This window comes from Rhipicephalus microplus, chromosome 2 (genome assembly GCF_043290135.1).
Source record: "Rhipicephalus microplus isolate Deutch F79 chromosome 2, USDA_Rmic, whole genome shotgun sequence".
Classification (NCBI taxonomy): domain Eukaryota; kingdom Metazoa; phylum Arthropoda; class Arachnida; order Ixodida; family Ixodidae; genus Rhipicephalus; species Rhipicephalus microplus.
In genome coordinates this window covers 142109713-142131778 of record NC_134701.1, presented here as the reverse complement: position 1 = coordinate 142131778, position 22066 = coordinate 142109713, and the positions used below count along the sequence as shown (strand labels likewise).

General features: G+C 40.5%; 1 protein-coding gene across 1 annotated transcript in view; it reads right to left on the bottom strand.

Moving 5' to 3' along the window:
- The window catches only part of LOC119169718 (uncharacterized), a 28929-nt gene extending 7251 nt beyond the window's left edge, over positions 1-21678 (bottom strand). Inside the window, exon 1 of the mRNA XM_075885574.1 lies at positions 18405-21678. Coding sequence (XP_075741689.1) covers positions 18405-18637 — 233 coding nt within the window. The 5' untranslated portion in view covers positions 18638-21678. The remainder of the gene's footprint in view (positions 1-18404) is intronic.
- Between the last annotated feature and the right edge of the window lie 388 nt (positions 21679-22066).

Below are 22066 nucleotides of genomic sequence, written 5' to 3'. Positions count from 1 at the left end.
GCACACCCATGAAAGGATTCGCAATATTTTCAAGAAGTGTTTACTTAACAATTGGAATTCTGATGCATGCATAAATATTTGTAAAGAACACGTCATTCAAATTTTAAAAATTGCAAAGCTAGTAAAATTATTAAGTAACGTTATTGCATTGCATCATTTCAGTCTAATCTAACCTAACCTAAAGTATGATAGCCTATGTGTGCAGTAATGTTTCAATGACAATATTTTTTCCTTTCACAGTTATGCGTTTAATATAAACTGAAGAGAAGGAACATATGCGTATCAATTCGGTGCCTAACACATACAATACTTCTATATTATTCTTGTTTAACATTTGTACAGAGTCCTTATTGCAGAGGCTAGCATTGCTGACCTAAGCAAACATTTTCATTCAGTTTAGTGGCATTCACATAAGTGTATGGTACGGTGGGAAAATAATAAAAGAGAAGGTCATCTTGGCAGAACTGTGAGACATCTAACATTGCCAGTGCACTACCAAAAAAGGCACTCTATTGGGCAAGCCTCCAATTAAGGGGACACTAAAGAGAAACAATGACTTGGATTACATTGACAAACCACAACTAAGAACTATAATGCCATATGTTTCACTATCATAAGTTTGTTACTAGAGGAGAAACTCAAGGTTAAGTTTTGTTTTAAAATTTCGCTCCTAATCTCCGCGCACGATGTTGGAAATTTCAAAATGCCTTTTTTGTATTTTCGCGACATTGGTTGAATAAAATCATCTGAAACTTCGTATGCAATGTCTATGGCACCCACAGATGGCAATGTACTTAGTTTTATCGATTATATTCTACATAGGACTCACTAGATGCCTTTCAAATACCTGACATAACGGTGTTAGGTGCAGGAATCTCAAAGTGGTGTCTCCACCTGCATTTGCTTTTCGCACATTTTCTTACTTACCAAGCAACATCTCGCAAAAGAGTGGTGTATTCAAGATTGTGATATTGTACTTTACAAATACGCAAAATATCGTCTTGCTCTTTAGTGTTCCTTTAAGATAGTTATTGGTGCTACAACCGTATGCACGCAAGCTGCATCCTATTTTAATCGATCGTAAACAAGCAAGAATATTGTCGGTAGATTGAAATGCAATACTTGGAATGCATAGCTGTTGGATGGGTGATGGCGATGGTGAGAGTGTTCGCAATACACGTTGAGTGCATCCAGTAGATGACCATTCAGTCACCAGTTCTTAGCAGCGCCGGCCCAGTGTTAAGCACCGTGGCTTCAAGACAGTGCGACTGCCATGCCGCACAGCGTGACGCAGGTAGAGCTGGCGAACACACATCATGAAGGATTGTGTCACTGTGCCGGTGCAACCAAGAACCACAAACTGAACGACTGTTTATTGGATGCAGTAAATGTGCATCACAAGCCTTCACTTTCATCATTCACCTCGCCACCAGCACCCACATCCATCAAAGTCATCTTTCAATTGCCGAGCGCTGAACTTTTTTTATCTGAAAAGTGGTGCCACTGATTTTAGGTAACTTAAGTGAATTGTCTGCTACTACAATCAAATTTCCTTATAACAAAGTTGAACTTTACATGAAAAATAAGTTCGTTATATTCGAATATTTGTTATAAAGGTATAATTTTAACACAAAGCTATTGCAAGACTATTTTACATTTACTTCATGATTAACCGATGTTACGGTATATCCGGGTTCGTTATAGTATCATGGTTTCAGTGTACTACTTATTCGCTTCTTTTGACAAGAACACGCTTGTCTATGCGCTTGAGAGACATAAAGTGTGAATAGCAAGCACAACTTACGACCCATAGTGCTGTTGCCTAATGCATATTTAGTGCAAGCACTAAATGAATTTTACTCTAGACACTGGCTGAAATAAATTTCAATTTGTGCTTCAAAATACAGCTCCACACGAGTACAATAAATGCTTGAATTCCGAAAATCCTGAATGTACAAGAACGTTTCTGTTGAAATTGACTTTTCCAGCTTGCAAGTGTCCCGACGTTTTCATGGCTCCTTTCGGGCACTTGTAATGTGTGCGCAAGTATATGTGAGCATACCTCTGTGTTTATACGTGCATAAAAATTATGATATGTTTGAGCATTAGCAAGAACATCTCTTGCTAGTGCTTCTTAAACATTCTTAAATAAAAATTCTTAAAATAAAATTTCTAAGTTCTATAATATGTGCACATAAACCTCAAATAGGAAAAAAAGAACATTGGTAAGAACAATAGCAGTATAGTCAAAGCCACAGTTGTGAGCAATTACGAAGTCAATAAACATAGATGGATGACAGAGCCTTTATAATGACAAATAGTGATGAAAGTTTAAAGTTCATCTGCTGGCAATTATGCATTATACTATACGGCCCTTTTCTTAATCTTTTTTTTTTAACATTAAGCATAATAAAATGGTATGATCTAATCCACATAGTAATTAAAATTAAACTGGTTTGCCCTACAGCGTCACCATACTTTGTGCAAAGCTGTGCAGTCCTGTCTTTTTTATTTTTTTACGGGAATTCAAATAGTAAGGATGCATAACATGCTTGAAAAACACAGCAATTTTTAAAGTACAATAAAATATAACTGATCAAGCGATGAATGGTTAAAAGCTGAATTTAAGCAGTCCTTTAATGCAAAAGGGCAATGAGAAGGTTCAAGCACAATAATAAACAGTGATCGAAAAAAGTTCCTTGAAAGCTTGCACATACATAACACAGAGGCAATAAGAACATGAACATAATATGAAGAGACATCAAATCGTTCACAAAGGATCACTAATAAAATCACTAGATTTACAAATGAAGGAATAGTCCTTAACAAATGAAACATTCCACGGTATTTCTGACCAAACAATTCGGCGACTATTTCATTGTGGAACTTTTAACCGCGGGTGGCATTTCGATCCTGTGATGTTCAGATTATCATTCAGATGTAATGTTCGTTGTCCACCTGTGACATCAGTCCCTCAATATCTGATGACATGCACCTAGGAAGAGAGAGAAAAAGAGAGGGACAAAATATTACCAACAATGAACAGAACTGCAAGCAAAGTACCCAGGCACACCCCACGCCAACAAATATTGCTGGTATGTCAAATACAGTTTTGAACTGAATTTGAATTTTGAACATGATATTGTCAGATAGAACTTCAGAAGGCATCACCATTATTAACCGGAAAGTAGGTGTACCCCTATTAGCACCATCAGGCACTTAACACTAGAATGACACCATGAGCCCGATGCAGTGCTGTTGAAGGCACAAGGCAATTTTTCTCCCTCTATCTGCCATTTGCTATAGCTTTCACATCGGTAGAGTTTTACAAACCAGTCATGAAGACATGAAGTCTTATTTACTGGAGGCAAAGCCCACCTCTAAGCTAGCATATTCGCTGATGTAATGTGTTACGCAAAATGTCGAGGTCACAGTGACTGCATACCCCCCTTCGGGAGAAACCGAGCAAGTAGTATACAAAGCTTATAATTCCGTATGTAGCACCATTTTGATTATGCGGAGATGTTTTCTTGCTTCAGGTAGGTGCATGATAACACTTGAGGGAATTGATATGCATTCACTGCCTTGGTTGCCATCTTACATGGTAGGCCACTACTTAATGCCGCTGTACTGGATATATGCAACGAAACCTAGTGTCAGTGTTCACATGTGTCCGTTGAGATAAGAAGCTGAGTGAGGCTTTGACTGTCTAGCTTAGTGCCAGTGAATAGTCATTGGCTATAATTAATTTGTGCAGCCAGCACTTCTGTGGGAAATATTTGGGATGTCACAGCATTGAGTTGCGATAATTGGTTTGGAGCAGAAAGTGCTCAATTGAACACATTTCCGTGAACACTGATGCTTTTTTTTAACAAGCAGGCCCATATGTTGCCCATTATCCCTCACCTCAAGAACATAGTTGCTTTCCTTCCAAATGCAAGTAGACCCGCCTCAATTAAAGTTAGTTTCTGCAGAGCTGCATGTGTTCCTATAAGAAACGTGTCATGCTTTTTGCATGACAGACATTACCACCAAAATTACAGGAGTACTTGCGAAAGAATGTTGTGTATTAAAAATTCCTCCGATTAAAGCAAGCCTCCAATTAAATTACTGACCATAAGGAGAGTCTTTGATCAAGGCCCACTAAATAGAAACAATGACTTCGGTTAGATTGACAATCTGCATGCTAAGAACTCTAGTGCCATATATTTCACTATCGTAAGTTCATTATTAGCAGAGAAAATCAAGGCTATGGTTTAGTTTTTAAACTTCACACCGATATCTCCGCACTTGACATAAAAAAATTTCACAATTTATTTTTCACTTTATATACATTGGCTTTAAATGTTTCTGGAACTTCATATGCTAGATCTATGGCACTCACAGATGACAACGTACTTCTTTTTATCAATAAGAAGCTACATGGTACACCTTCCAAATTTACGACGTCATGGCGTTTGGTGCGGGAATCTTAAGGGGATGTGTCCACCTGCATTTTTTTTCACGCGTTCTTTAGACAACTAAGTGTCGTGTCGTGGTAAGACTGGTGTTTTTGAGATTATGAAATTATACTTTATTATTTCCTAAAAAAAAATGCTTTCTTCTATAGTGTCTCTTGAAGGCAAAGAAGCAGTGAGAAATCGTTCAAAAAGATGACTGATAAACATAAAATGTGACACCACTCCAGAAGTAACAACAACGAAGCATCCAAGAATTGAGAAGACAAAAGTGAATCTACCACATGACACACCACATTTACCATAGCCACACAAGTCCCTAATGTGTTGACTAAATTATCTTCGAACAGCATTGATATCTGTGCAACAAAAACTTGCTTGAGTACAACTAACTTTTTGAGGGTTAATTGTACTCAAGGAGTCAATTTCAGAGCCCTGGCCCTGATTTTCACGATCCTGGCCCTGATTTTCACGATCCTGGCCGCGGTCTTGGCCGTACTGCGGTCGCCACGGTCAAAACTCCATCCCACAACCAGCAGTCACGCATCATAACCACTACAACACCGCGCTTTGGTCATCTGAAATCTATACAGAAAGAATAACACCCTGCCATTGATGAATTATGCCTGGAAAAGACATCTCAAGTTAGACTGTCAGTGGGCCCAAGGGTGAGCACCCCGAATACTGTGACATGCACCAAGCCTGTTCTTTAAAAGCATTTCATGTCTACAATTTCTGTATACTGCGATGCGAATTTGCAATGTCATGGAATCCTGAATGCACGAACCCAACCGTTTCCATGCATGTGCATCCACTGCAGTGTTGTTCCTTTGGTTCTTGAAGTAAGTATTAAACAGCAAGGTTAACAGCCCAGTATAGTGGCACCATTAGCCATTCGTAAAATGGTCTATGCGGTGCAGATGTGATAGTGATGGGCCCTTCGACTAAGGCTCGCAAGACCTTTGCCGAGCTGGTGCTGATCTCACCGACGTGCTGGCATCCTCTCAAGAGAATGTTGCAGACTGCTGTGTTGATTGTCCTCCAGGAGCCTGGTCCTGAGGCGATAAAGAGCAAGGTTCCCGAGGACAAGGTCCCAGCAGTCATAATGCACTTTGCCAATTATTGTTGACATCAGTGAACAATTCATGTCAATAACGAATTGTTGAAGTCAATGAGCAAGAGCTATTTAGGAGCTAAGGAGCACGTGAGACAAGGGTTTCCTGCTCCTAAATCTTCTACATTTTCTTGTTTTTTTTAAGGGCCGAGTGACATACCCATTAGGTTTCTTCTTTCATATCCAAGAGGTAATCAGTTGGAAATGAGGAATGCGAAAAAGTTTTTTCAAGCTAAAAACAGAAAAAAAAGCTTTACAGAAGGTGTCTTCTACATTTTTAATACTCAGAGTACTGTTCATGTACCATTGATAAAAACATAAATGTGATTACAAGCATTCCTGATAAGGTAATCGATGACATATACTAATTGAATACATTGCAATCTTCACCCAATAATATACATTCCTTTCCAAGTGTCTTAGAGCTTCCTTTGAACAGTGTCCACATGTGGGTCAAGTTGTATAAGTAGTAAATGCATTATCTGGTGCTTATTTCAATTAGAAGGTCACCACCTAAGTCATAATTGCAATGGTAGCAATGACTATTGGAGTTCTACGTTCCAAAATTATGATATGATCATGAGAGACCTGGCAGTGGAGCACTTGAAAAATTTTGACCAATGGGACTCTTTAACATGCACCTAATTCCAAGCATACAGGTCTCTAGCATTTTGCTTGAACATTATATATGCCAATAAAGTCAGTTTGTTTTCCACCTGATCATGCGAGCTTATGAGGAGATGCGAGTTGAAAAACTTGTTTTTTCCGACAAGAAATATTTTACAGCGATAACTTTTCAGGTCACGCGCTGTTGTTGTCCGCCGCCGCCACCGCCAGTGTGCGTAACCACATCGTGCGAAATTAGAAAGAAAAAAAAATATCTTGCACCAATGACACAGTGGGGGTTGAACCCAGGTCTACTGCATGCCAGCCCAATACTATACCACTGAGTTACGCCGGTGCTTATAACTTGTTGGCAAACTTGCCTTAGGCAAGCATGACCTAGCACCAATGGCACAGTGGGGATCGAACCAGGGTCCGCTGGGTGCCAGCTCAGTGTTCTATCACTAAGATACACAGGTGCTTGTGGCTTGTTGTCAAACTTGCCTTAGGCAGGCTTAATGTCGTGAAAGCAATCACGTTAATACAACTTAAAAAGCATTTTACAACAGCGAAAGAACAACCAGTCATCGCACAATGCAAATAGTGTAACCAGTGGGCCGTCCAATGCTCCAAACCGTCACAAAAGCTTGTTCTTGTTCCCCTATTAACTGTAGCGCATACCCACTTCAGGCATAATTCCTCATTGTCCTTAACATGTTCCCTAACATGTGAAGAGTGCAAGTATCATATTTAAAATTTAATGTCACCTGTATAACGAACATAGTGTAAGCAATTAGTATGGTCTGAGAACTCTAAGAATTCTCACATTACAATTTTACTTGTCAATTAAAATGTCTGATAAGCACTTTCTTGATACTTATTGTATTCCACAGTTAATGTGGAGTGATATGAGCTATTAATGGCTCAGAACCATAGAAGCTCAGTGGCATAAAAAGTTTGTCTAAAACAAACTATACTTTACTGATTGCCAAGGCACAAAATTTGAACTATGCAACTTATATGAAACTAATTGCATATTTGAAATTAGCATAAAAGCCTACACATACAGAAAAACTTTTATTGCCCTAGGCTACAGATTAGTGAAACTTCTTTTTCAAATCCCACTTACCCTTAATAAACACTCGATAACTTGAGAACCTTCCTGTAATACCCCTAGTACCACGATGACAGTGTTGCGACATTAAGTCTGAAAAGATTTGGTTTTCTTCTTTATTCCACTGAGAACACTTTTTATGTGATGTGTCTAAGAGCACGTTTAGACGCTTTATAACCTAGCCAAACACCTCGAAAGCAATCATTTGAGTTTAGAAAATAGGTTGTCACCGCATGATTATGCTCACAATATGACAAGGCTGGTTACTATGCAAGCTTTCTTCCCGACTCTTTCTCCCAACCTTTTAAAACTTCCATCGGTAACAATGAGGTTCTCAGAGTTTATTTGGTGAGGGCGAGTGCATGGGGCTGAAAGCTGCTCAGTTAAGTGTCTACATTTAAAGACAGCCTGCCTGAGCTCCTGAGGAGACGACAGTCGAATTTGAAGAGATGCTTGAGTAGCAAGAGGTTATTCTAGACCACTTAGATTGAAATGCTATGGTATTATAGTTGATCATAAAGTTCACCTTAGAATGATGACACTACTGTCAATCACATGGGTACGTATGCCACTCAAGATAGTTCCCATTCGAAGTGTATGTACAGATTGAAGCATGGATACTAGGGCAAGTTGGTAGGACATAACTGAATATATAAACAGCTCAACTTAAAAGTAGTTACAGTGTAACTATGGATGCGGAGAAACAAGGATAGAAAAGAGCGCTGACTTTCAACAAATAAAAAAATTCACATGAATCAAAAAGTCAGCGCTTTTTTCTATCCTTCTTTCTATGCTTCTATAGTTACACTGTAACTACTTTTAAGTTGTGCTGTTCATATATTCAGGTATGTACATTTTATTTTGGCAATGTAAAAGCTAGAAATGCTGGGAACTTAGATGATTGCGCTTCCTGTGATAAATATTTGTTTGCTGTTCAGTGATGGCAGAATTTGAGAAAATTATCAGGGACATTCTTATTTTCGACCCAACATCAATGACATGAACGTAGGCATGTATGGCAAAATCAACAACCTTTACCACCGAAAGCCTTTTACCTGAGAAAATTGGCCAGTGCAATGAATGCAGCATCCATGCAAATTGTCTTTGAGTGAGCAAATAATGGCCGTGATCAGATCTTGTACTAGCATAAGCACTGCGTGAAACACTTTGCAGTATTCTGGCAGAGTTTGAAAAATTCAGACAAACTTCACTTTATCAAGAGATAAAGTGAAGTCTGTAAAAACTGGAATAAAAATAAAAGCACATTTAAAATATAAAAACACCAGGTATGCATGGAAGGCGCAGCACAGTCACAGTGAAAGTTAGAGAAGAGCGGCCTTTCAGAGCCTTTTCTAAACATTCATTGTGTAACTACTGCAGGCATACTTCCTCGATGCCCACTACGGCATTAATAATAAAAATTTTAAGGTAGTGGGCTGGCATTCGCTATGCTATTTTTCATAATTTTTCTGAGAAGCGTGGTATCCGCTAAACTATTGCAAAGAATTTTGTACCAATTGTTCATGCTATGGCTGATGACGATGAACAATCATGCCTGAAGTGGGTATACGCGACAGTTAATAGCTGAACTTTTTAAAAAGAAGCTTTTGTCATGGGTTGAAGCCTTAGATGACCCACTCGTTATGCTATTCACATTGTGCGTCAACTGCTTGTTCTTTCGCTGTTTTAAAAGGCTTTATAAGTCGTAGTAACGCGACTGCTTTCCCGACATCAAGCCTGCCTTAGGCAAGTTTGCCAGCAAGTCCTAAGTACCTGCGTAGCTCAGTGGTAGAATACTGGGCTAGCACCATGCGGATCTGGGTTCAAGCCCTATTTTGTCATTAGTACTAGTTGTTTTTTTTTATTACGCGCGATGTGGTTACGGCGGACAACTACGGCGGTACCCGAGACCCGAGCTATAATCTCATAACAGCTTTCGCTGTCATATTGCTTGTTGGAATTGGATGTCCCAAAACCTCGATATGAGATCATGGTGAAGAATTTTTGAAATTACGACCCCCAGGGTCTCTTTTTAACATGCACCTAAATCTAACTACATGGACATGAAGCCTTTTTACCTCAATAAAAAATGCACACAGCTGCTGCAGCTGGGATTCTATCGCGCGACCTGCAGGTCACAAGTCGAGCGCCATAACCGTTAAACTACTGCAACCGTTTGTCTAGAAAAGGGATGAAATGGGTTAAGCTAAGAATTGTACATAACAGAGTCGTCATGCCACAGGTTCGTATGCAAAGGCATGCAATGATATTATTGTGTTACTTTGGACACATGAATTCTATTGAAGCAGCAGATACATTTGAGTTCACATAAAAGGAAAAAATATCTGCATGAACAGTGCCCTAACGAATTGAAATGTGGATGATTTTCTTTAAAGTTTATAATCTTTGAGGGCATCAGCAACATTTAAGTTAACAACAATTATCTTCAGTCATATTATGTGGATGCAACATTTTGCTGCAATCGGAGAAATGGTTTCAGAAAAATGGTATACAGAATCAGAAAAATCACGTGCACAGTTATGAATTTGTGAATAATGAATGTCAATGTTCACACACAACTTGAAAAGTGTAGGAAAAGCCATTTAGCTTCTAGCTTCATTGCTGGCAATTCCAAAATCATCCACAGGTACTTTTTCAGTCTTTCCTTGCATTTGGCACAGTACAGGGGTGTAGCAGTTTTTTTTTTTTTTTTCAAGATTCAACCAACCTTTGCTTATGTTCGTGTGTGCATATGTGGGCATGTATAGATAAACATGCAAAATTTTAGGCTTTCGATGAAAGGGAGAGAACTGCATCCCCCCCCTCCCCCAACCTGAAGAAGCTAGTGGAGTCACAGAAGTTAAAGTTTGCAAAAATATAAGTCCACATGCGAGTAAACACATTTTTCCACCAAGCCGCCTCGACCACTGAACTGCCGAATACTTTTTTTCCCCATTCATCAAATTGCTGCTTTACCTTTCGTTAATTTCTCCCATTCTCTCAACCTATCCACAGATCATACAATGAAGCACGACATTCCCGGAGTAATTTTTGAGAAGCCCTTGCGATGTCGGGGGCCTTCGCTAGAAACTGGAGGGTTGAACGCAAAACTAAACTCTTCGTTTGAAAAACACTTCAACTGGAAGCGTATAACTTACACAGGTATCGAAGGGCTAATACAATACTACCACGCTGTCAAACAAGCTGCTTATCCATTCTTTTTGCGACATCACAAAACACACTGGGAACAACCCTAGCAACATCTAGAAACAGCCCTTTTTCTTCTTTTTTTCACGCACACACACACAAAAAACCCGTTATTGTAGCTTTTGTATCTACTGCGTTGCCCGAAGTGTGCCCGGCCCGGTAAGGAGACAGATGCGCTGATCACCCTCACTGCAGACGCCACCACATCGCGTCGCACATGTATTGCGTCTTCCGAGATCACTTTCCTCTTGCTGCACTTTTCACACTCACAGAAATCTTCCTAAAGGCTGCGGAAGAAGCTCGAGTCGTGCACGCGTGCTGGCTGCATCGAGTCCCAGCCGATCATCTCACCGGCTTTCGTGATCGACGCTCGTGCCGGTTTCTCGCCGCTCTTCTAGATAAAAGATACCTCAGAACGCTCTCTTTCCGATCATTTGGTGGACTCTGCCAACAACCGGAATGAAGCTACGCAAGGCCGTGGTACGCACGCACGGCGAATACCCCAGAAAACAGCTGTTCCGTTGAGCGCAGCAAACTTGACACTAGACGAGAGTCAACATTTACACCAGTCAACGCCGCACCAGGACACTTGAGTGAGAAGGCCATAGTGGCCGTAGTTTATTTTATGTGTGTTTATTCCTTCCTCTATGAGAGAAGGCGTTGACTAGAGTGACCTCACCCCTTCACTGTAACGAAACAGAAACAAGTTAAAAGGGCGTTACAATTACCACTTTCATGAAGAGGAACAGTTCATGAGAATAAATATTATTTCCTTATAAATTAACAAGTCACTTACAAAAAAAAAAACGCACTCAATTTTTTTCACGTCAAAGCGCAAAATTTGAATTTATTGAATAGTGGTAAAACAGCAGATGAACCGGAGGAACATGTTTTGGAAATTGTAGTTGTAGTAGTAGTAATTTTATTTCAGTCAAATCTAGAAGCCGTCCATTTCGACCATCTGAGCAAGCAGTCCACGCCAGTGGCGTACCGACTTGTTCGCGAGTTTTTGGTAGCAGTGCTTAATGACATTACTGAAAGGTACACCGAGTTCTAGCATACGCATACAAACACACATTATGCACATGAGAGTACTACAAGCAACACATCTTATTAATTACCCCTTTAACTTTATGAATGAATACAATTATGTCGACGGCAGCCTACTTAGCAGTATAGATTTGTGCCATTCAATGAAGTTTTGTTAACCTCGAAGAGCAGCTCACAATTATCGCATTTTTAATGTAGGTAGCCATCACAGCAAGTTCTGGTTCTCAGCATTAGTACTACACTTTCTTGCACATATTCAGTTTTGCGTATACTGTGTTTTTTCTTGTTTGCTCCAAGTGTAATTGCTGTTCCTAAACATTACTAATATTGCTAATTTGTAAACCACAAGTTTTTTTCTAATAATGACTAGCAGTATTATAGCTGCATAGTAAATTCTTTATACTCATAATACTTGTATTTCAAACTTTACTTGGAGGACCCTCCTGCTGCTTAAAGTAAATATGCCTATTGAAATGGTGCAGGCAAGAACTTTCTTTGAAACATTGTACGTGTATACCGCATTGTCACCTAGCATATTGTTTTCTTCCACATTGGTCTATCATTGGTCTAAATTTTGTCGGTCATGCAAGCGGCACCTGCTTGTAATGCGACGTAAGAAATGGCCACAGAGTGATCCATCACGCAATGGCCACTCATGCACATGAGAATACACTGCTTTCAATGCAAAAACTGGTTCTGTGCTATTTGCCAAACATGTCCAGTGGGCCATAAAATCATGCGCTTGTAGTACACGTCACAAATCTGCAAAATCTCGTGGCGTTAAAATGACGTGTGCACACCTATCAGGGCATTCCTATGTTGAACGATACCTATGCATTTTTTTTAATAGTCTGACAGCCCTTCATTCTGAGGGTAATAAAAAGTGCTGCCGGCCGATTCCATTGGCAGCGGCTACTTTACCAGCTGGCGATGTAGATTCATATGAGTACAATAAATATGTTCAGAGTTAGTATAACGATATTGAGCTGTTGGTGCACGTATACAACTCATTGAACACATCCTTGCTGAGAGGAAGGGAGAGAAATGAACAGCGCTGTGAAAGTGTGCTTCTTTCTCTCAAGAGTTGTATTTTCCCCGTACAAGTCAATTCGAGATGACTCAAGACCAACTAGCCCGGCTGTCAACTTGATTGTTTTTTATACAGAAAACTGTGGACTTTGACTATTCTCTTCTGGTAGATCAAGTTGCTTGACAAGTTTGAAAGGTGGGCCCATAACGTACTCAAGTCCACTGCCTTACTCCTAGCCTTGTCACAAGTCACCATCATCACTCCAGACTAAATCATAATAAAAAAAGAGGAGCAGATTAATCAGAAACCAACAGCAGAAACCTTCTTTAACTCTCCCAATGTGGCCCTACTAAAACACTCAAAACCTCTGTACACTCACAAACTCGTAGCTGTATGTATCGAGCAATGGTGCTGTTTCTTTCTGATGAAAGAAAATCAATTTCTTGAAACAGGAAAAGAATTTTATTGGCGTGTAAAACATTTACCTGTACCTGCACATATTCGCGACATAAATTGTGTAAGTTTCTGGCCAGGCAGGGCACAATAAACTTGAAGGAGTGCTCTAAGGTTAAAGAGCCCCTACTCAGTCATAGCCTTCTCTGCACTGCTGCACTGCAAAGCGCGACAGTGTCGCATAGGCACTATGCATTGCAGGGAAAAGCAGCGCGTGGTCGTGAGACACATATAACACAATTTCAACAGCAAAAGCGCAGGAGATATTTTTCTTGTATAATTCAGTGATTGCTGTGTAGAAGTAAAACTTTGACTGAGTTGATGGTTCTTTAGTGTGCAGGGGATAGAGAGCACCGAGGAAAGTGATGGGGCTCCATCCTCCTATCTTTCCTTAGTGGGAGGGCTAGCCCCCTCGATAGATACATCTATGGTCAATGCTGTTTTCTCCCTTCATTAGAGTGTACTCTTCCTTCAGTGCTTATCCAGTTGCGTCAGGTGTTCATGGACAACTAGGACTGGGGTGGTACAATGGTATGCTTTCATCACCACGTAGGTATTCATAGAAATAAATGGGGAAGGGTAAGAGCTTTGATTATTTAGCAGTAGTTGGGCAGTGGAAAACGCAGTTTGACAGGTCGGTTTATCAAGAGGGGGCAATTGGGGCAGCAGGGTCAGATCTATATATATAGATATATATGGGGAAAAAGCTGTTGGGTGCCAATGCATTTGGATATGCCATATAAAGCGAGCTTCTAGGACAATAAGTGATGAATGAGGGGTTAAATAGAGGCGCTTCTTTAGCAAATTATGTCAGGCATCTAGAGCAATGCTCTTGCACAGAAGTGGTCTGATGTGCTGTGCAGCTCCAACTTCAAGACACAAGAGTGAGAAGTCCAGCGAGCTTGAGAGTTGGCAGTGAAGCAAGGCTTCAAAGTTCCCTGTTGGGAGACCTGAGGCCAGCTTGTTAAACATCGCCAGACTTTCAGTACAGTTATTTTCATCCATTCATGGGCCCGGGAATGAACAGTGACCAGTGCAAAAAAAAAAAAAAAAAATCACCGCTCTTATTTGCACAAATGGTGACGGTTGTCCAGAGAAACTGAAGGGGCGTTATTAAGCTTCTCAGCTCAAAAACTTCCGACAACACAAGAGACGAGGAGGAGCACAGAATTTCAACTAATTAATTACTAGGACACTGCACATATATATGTTACAAAAAAGACGATAAGATTACTTGCTCAAGCAGAAACCAAAAAACAAAAAACACACAAAACCAAAAAGTAAAAAAAGACTGCAAGAAACTACGTGCTCACATTGGACCCTCACATGCCGAATTTAACAACGCCAATTCTTTTTCAGATAACGCTACTGATGCCTGAATATATCTAGGTGTGTCTATCCGTTATTTCGATGTAACGGATCCAGTTTCACTGATGCTGTAAAGGAAGAGCAGCCACCAGACGAAGAGCGTCCGATGAAGCAAAGAAGCACAATTTTCTGAAGCAGTTTTGGAGAAAATGGGGCAACCACTATTCTACCGTATACCCAGCATATAGTCTGTTACGCAACGTGGCAACACATTTGGCAAACTAACAATACCATCACTGCACCATCTTGAAGATCTATTTGTACATGCCATGCTGTCTGTGCATTCTTGTGGTCTTCCGGAGGTCTCTATATTCAAGTTGTCATACGCATCTTGGACACAGCGTGTGCAGAGAGTTCTTTGCGTGTGCGGCAAGAGCATAGACCTTCAACATGGCAGCGCTGCCGCTAGTGCTCCTCATGAATGACGTTAACTGCATACTGCCTACAGCTCAGTCATCTGTGTTCTCAGTCATCTGTGGGTGCCCTATGTCAGTGCCTGATATGGTGCTGCCGATACCATCACGCATAAAGTAACAATTATGATTGGCATTATGATTGACATATTGACAACAGCACTGAAGTGAGTAAACCCTATGCGTTCTACTGTCTTTTATTTAGTGATTATTCAGGAAATTATTGCTGCCGACCATGGGCGAGTCGGCAGGGTTTCCTTTTGAAGGGCACAAACCGGTGTTGCATCGAGGTGCGAGGAGGGAGCACTGGTTAGGTTTGGGTACGGGCAAGTGCCCCTTACACCCTCTGCACATGCACGTCACCAATGAGAGTATACCTGCAAGCGATATCTATACAAGTAAGAAAATGAGGCACATCCAACTTATGAGTCTGTAGTTGAACCAAAGAATACCACAAATTGAGAACTGTGTTGCCGTACTGTTGGTGTTGCTCAATTCTTCGGACATAAGCGAGCGTGATGCACCATTATCACAGGAGGACTGTTTTCATCATCAACAGAACCAAGCACTGCGTTTGGGTCGTCACCCAGCTTTCATAGGATTTCAGACTGCAACATTTGTAAGGCAAAAGCCTTGTGCCTCATATTGATGTCCCTCTGTCTGTGCTCTAGCACGGTGCCAGCTATAGCCTTTTCCGCTCACACTTTCTCGGCAATCACGTGGCCGCGCCAGTGAATGTCGGTGGCATCAGTCGTGTCTTGCAGTGCACTATACAGCACTCGCATTATGGTAGCATCGCGTCGCTGTGCCTAACGTGCTTGGCAAAAGTCTATGCGCATTTCCCTGAGCAAGGTTTATAGAAAAGCATCTATAAATGTTGCCCCTGAGAGTGTCACGCAGAAAAAAAAAAGGGTAAGGGAAGGCAAAGTTAGTTGAATGGCTCTCGATGTGATGGCCGTCAATGCCCTGCTTCGCACGCACTGGCGAGCAGCCGCCACGCGCTGGCAATCTTCCGACAATACATCCAACAAGTCTAAAGTTATAAAATATGTGAAATGAACACTGCTTTCCCAGACAGTTGCCTCTTCCGAGTGCGATGTTTGTGCTTTCGTCATTTACTTTTTATATGTTTGTTCAGCATACCTTTAAACTAAACTTGTGAAGCACCAGGACAGTTCTACACAATAAACAGGAAGCTCTCAAATATAAACCAACTAATCAAATAAAATCATTTTTATTTTCCGAAAGAACTACAGAATACAAGGCTGTTATGGATAGCTAGACTACATCAAAGATCCTTTACAATCAAGGCACATGAAAGAGACTAAGACAACTATTACATAAGAGCCACAAAAGAAAGTGTATATACAATATAAGGAGAGTATATACAGGGTGCCCCAGCTATCTTTAGCCAGAGTTACAGAGTACATGACGCATTGTATAAGGACGCCACCGAATACATTTTGCTTACTACAGCTTGGAGCAAGTAAGTTCTGAAGCTAAAAAGCTAGCCAAAAGTTCTACGAAAGAAAATTGTAGATCAGTTATTAAAACGTCCAATTAGACAGTTTCTCCCACAATATCTGTTAATGAATGGTGTTTTTTCTGCTTACTACAGATGCCCATTAAATACAAAATACTCCGTGACATGCCTACTTAAGCACTGTGATTGCAGGGCTCCAAAATGTGCCGCATAGGAACGATATGCTTCCCTAACGGAGTTTCATGACAGCGATGAGCAGACGCAGAAGTTATTGCTTGTGTTGCCGCAAGGAAAACAGGTGTCATTGAGGCAGCACACATGGCCTAATGGTATGGTCGTCTTCACGCGAACCGCTACGGAGCACTGCAATACTGTATGCAAGCGGGCATGCCACGTGGTATTTTTGTATTTCGTTGGCTGTAGTAAGCAGAAAAACACTAATACTTAGTAGGTAGAAAGTTAGAAACTGTCTAATTAAAAGTTTTTCAAACCGATCTACAATTTTCTCACCCAGCTTTGTTGCTTGCAAAGTTAGTAAATTAAATATGCTTAACTAGGCAATCAAGGGCACAAAAATAGTTTGACGTACTTCGGGCAATAGTCTTGGGTCATCATAGGGCGCGTCGGTGCATTTATAAACTTGCTAGAGATAGCTTAGGCACACTTTATGTATGACATATTATTACTGTCACGTATTATTGCTTTCATTACTGTCATCACTTATATAAACATCATATACACTTTCACATCTTAATAAACGTGCAAAAGAAACATGAACACCTAAAAATATAAATAAAAGACATGTGTAAACACAATAGCAATATTTGAACAAAAAAAAAGGAGCTAAATTCCACAGAATTATTATACAAATGTATCCTTATCAGTACATTGTATTAAACAAAAACATATTGAAAACCAAAAGACATTATTATAAAAATAGATATTCTTGCTATATTTTTGAAAGGAATTTGAGTTCCTATAACAAAAAGCTTGCCATGTGAGTTCTGGGCCATCGGCAAATTGTAGCATCCAAAATTTCCGTGCATGTGCCATATATTAGTGCTCCCTGTGCATGTGTTTACATCTCTGGGCATAGATATGCGGTATTTTTAATAAATTTTTCTAAATAGTCAGAAGAAAAATAAGATTGCAAAGTTGAAAACGTGCACATTTTGAGTTTTATTAATATTATTAATAATGGCACACAAATTATACTGATGCGCAGCAATCTAGCTTGGTTAAATGCAGTTTCGCTTTCCTTTGTAGCATTTGGTGTTACACTTGGTTAGTTCTTGTCATGGTAGACCGCACCAAACTACATTCTTTTACGTGCGACGGAAAGAGAGCATAATATATTTGTACTTGCAAATTCATAGAAGAGGGTTGAAATTCGAGCAAACTGGTTGCACGCTAGTTTGCCTTTTACTTCACGAAAACCGTGCAAGTCCTCATTTCGAAATTACTGGATTTTTCATGCCATTAGTTCTGGTTCAGTATATTTCCTACAATCATAAACCACACTAATTATTGAACCACAAAATGAGATTTGTTTCGTACTAACTGCAACTAGAGATAGACAACGAACTTTGTTTAGGTCCTCAAGTGGCAATGAAAAAATCATAATCAAGGTAGAAGACACACGACAAAGACCATAATACCGTGACAATCTCGATGCTTGCATTTGTCAGAACACAAAGTGAAGATCTGCAATGGTCCACGGCCGCACCTACAAAATCCTTATAATGTGTAAATGCTAGAGCGTTAGTTATCACTGAGATCAGAGTTCTGGTAAAGTGCTGCTGGTCGTATAAGGTGTTTGCAAAGCCGTGTTGGTCATGCCATATTGATTAATCAGTTGATTCACTCTTGCAAGTTCTTTGCCTTCTTGCACTCTACTACAAGGCTGCCATCTGAAGATCTTCTCTGGTTAACCCCTTTCCTTTACCCCTCTTTCTTATACCTTTCCTGTGGTGTGAGCGAGCCGACTAAACATCGCACACACACACACTCATGTCCTGTGTGATTGACTACTTTCTCCACTGAATGGCAATGCTCATTGCTTTTCATTGCATTCATAAGGTGCATATCACATTCCCAAATCTCTGCCCTCACTTCTCATCTGCTTCTTCGGTGTCTAATGAAGGGGCACTTGCATACTCACGTAAATGCTGATGCCTGTGTCTTCTGAGACTGGAGTTATGCACAAATGTCTCTGTGCATTCAGGGCAATTATATGGTCGCTCGCCCGTGTGGGTGCGCAGATGATCCCTCAATGTGGACCGTTTCGAGAAGCTCTGGGGGCATGTGTTGCACCTATACGGCCGCTCGCCCGTATGAGTGTGCATGTGTTCTGTTAACGTTTTCTTCAACGAGAAGCTCTGGGAACAACGGTCACATTTGTATGGCCGCTCGCCCGTGTGGGTGCGCACGTGTTCTGTTAATGAACGCTTTGCTGCGAAGCTCCAATCGCACTGATCGCACTCATAAGGTCGCTCCCCCGTGTGAATGCGCAAATGCTCCGTTAAAGAACCCTTAATGGTGAAGCTCCTAGGTCATATGTGGCACTTAAATGGCCGCTCACCCGTGTGAGTGCGCAAGTGTTCTGTTAACGTGTGTCTCGTCGTGAAGCTCCGAGGACACACATGGCACTTGAAGGGCCGCACGCCGGCGTGAAGAAGCAGCTGTTTCGTTAATGAACACTTTAGCGAAAAGCTCTGAGGGCATTGGTTACATTTGTAGGGTTGCTCGCCTGTGTGAACCCTAATGTGTATCTCCAGACGTGACAATTTCGTGGCCTTATAGTCACAGAAATCACACTTGTAGCGGTGTCCCGGGTCTGGATCCTCATTATCGGTAGCTGCCGGACTGCTGGAAGGTCCCAATGCTGCACAGCAAAGTCGGGTGGATTATTGAAGTACAGCATGCACTCTCAGTGAACCGAAATGACTTGAACGAGAGTGCTCCTTAAATGGAACAAATGCTTCTAACATGATTGGTTTCTTGCTCAAAGACTTCAAACCTGTTGATCTCTCAGTAAACGGAACTCCCATTAAATGGCATATATATTTTGTGTTCCCTTCAGGTTCCGTTCAACAAAAGTCATCACTATTGCTTCTTAACTTATAATGTGAACTCAAGCCATGTTGTGGTATACAGACCTTTATACGAGTCGTGCAGTATAACATAAAAGTAGCGATTAACTTAAAACCAGCTCGGTGTCTCCAACAACTATATAAAACTAAGTTATCAAGAGTTTCTGTATTTCCCTCTGACCTAGATGAGGCCATTGTGGCTGTAACATGAAATTCAAAAGATATGACACAACACTAATGCTAAATAACACTTGTGAATTGACAATGTTTTGAGGAAAATTTTGAAAAGTACATAATGATCACTCTTTTTAGGTTCGCTTAATGAACGCATCTGAGATGGCTGAGGACAGAGAAATGCACAACTTACTTGCTCCCATGAAAATAAATTTGCATACCAAGCAGTCCTACTGCTGGAGCCAAACATACTCAAGGCAATACAAAAAACAAACAGGCTATTCGCTCATGACAGTGAATTAACAAACACCTGTATCTGAATTCAAATAACTGTCACACAGTACACAGTCAATAATGGTTGCTGGTTGGTAAACAAATGCACACAGGGGAAGATATGTGTAGATGCTACATAAGTGAATAAAAAAAATCTATAATTCTAACTTACGTTTTTCGATAGCCCAATACCCTCATTTCTGTCAATCACAGACAATGCGTACCCATGAAAGGACTCTCAATATTTTCCGGAACTGTTTACTTAACAATTGGATTTCTAATGTGTATGCAAATATTGGTAAGAAAAACATTCAGATTGTAAAAAATCGCAAAGTGGGACTGCTGTGCAGTGTTATTGCATTTTATCACTCCAGTCAAGTACAATAGCTCATCTGTGTAGTTATATTTCAATGACAACATTTTATTTTTGCAGTTATGGCTCTATATGAATTGTATAGAAGTAACAGAAGTGTACAAAGCTGGTGACAAAGCTACACATTATATCTATGTCATCCCTGTTTAACTTAAACATGTACAGAGTACTTATTGGAGAGGCTAGCATTTTTGGCCAAGGCCAACATTTTCATTCGGTTTATTGAGGTTCAAAAAAGTATACATGCATCCCAGTGTAGCAAAAGAAAAGGGGGCATATTATTATCAAGTGCTGGCAGTTCAATACCACAATCAGGCACTCTGTTAGGTAAGTCTTCGATTACCACAATTATTGGCACCAGAAGCGTATGCATATAAGCTGTACCCCATGCTTAAGGGAACGACAACTACCCACGACATGAAATGACTCCGCTGATGCAAAAATTGTCCAGTACATCGACTCAAACCAACCCTGCCCTTTTCGTAAAAGGTGGCTTTACATCTTCATTTCTTCATTGAAAGTTGCGAAAAATGCCTTGTGGCGACTCTAACCGCAAAAACGTGAACGATCTGATGCACCTGACTATATGCTAGGTGACAATGCGGTATACACGTACAATGTTTCAAAGAAAGTTCTTGCCTGCACCATTTCAATAGGCATATTTACTTTAAGCAGCAGGAGGGTCCTCCAAGTAAAGTTTGAAATACAAATATTATGAGTATAAAGAATGTACTATGCAGCTATAATACTGCTAGCCATTATTAGAAAAAAAACTTGTGGTTTACAAATTAGCAATATTAGTAATGTTTAGGAACAGCAATTACACTTGGAGCAAACAAGAAAAAAACACAGTATACGCAAAACTGATTATGTGCAAGAAAGTGTAGTACTAACGCTGAGAACCAGAACTTGCAGTGATGGCTACCTACATTAAAAATGCGATAATTGTGAGCTGCTCTTCGTGGTTAACAAAATTTCATTGAATGGCACAAATCTATACTGCTAAGTTGGCTGCCGTCGACATAATTATATTCATTCATAAAGTTAAAGGGGTAATTAATAAGATGTGTTGCTTGTAGTACTCTCATGTGCATAATGTGTGTTTGTATGCGTATGCTAGAACTCGGTGTACCTTTCAGTAATGTCATTAAGCACTGCTACCAAAAATCCTGCATCTCTTTATATAAAATGCATCGCACTGAATGCAAATGAGGCTTTCTCTCCTTCTATTTCTCTCTGTGTATCTACTTTTACACACAAACAGGAGGCTTGCCCCACCTCCCCCAACTGGCGAACAAGTCGGTACGCCACTGGCGTGGACTGGTTGCTCAGGTGGTCGAAATGGACGGCTTCTAGATTTGACTGAAATAAAATTACTACTACTACAACTACAATTTCCAAAACATGTTCCTCCGGTTCATCTGCTGTTTTACCACTATTCAATAAATTCAAATTTTGTGCTTTGACGTAAAAAAAATTGAGTGGGTTTTTTTTTTTTTTTTTGGCAAAGACTGCTGCACCGCGCGGCGCACGAGCCATTTCCACACAGAAACGGCTGCTCTGCCGCGCGGAAGTGACGTGTGCTTTTTTCGGTTAGGCGCTTTGTTTGAATAGTCGGGAGTGTCTAGCGGTTCGTCTAGACATAACGATAAAAGCCGTTAAAATTACGTCCATACAAAAAAGTGAACAAAAATGTTATTTAGGTTTAGCGTGACAACAATACGAAGCCGGTTTGTTTGTCATCTCAAGCCGATCGGCAGCTGTGGCGTAGATAAAATAAAGAAAAAAAAAGGCAGCTGTGGCGTAGTTGGTTAAAGCAACACATGAACTAGTGAGGTCGGTGGTTCAAGTCCCATTGCAGT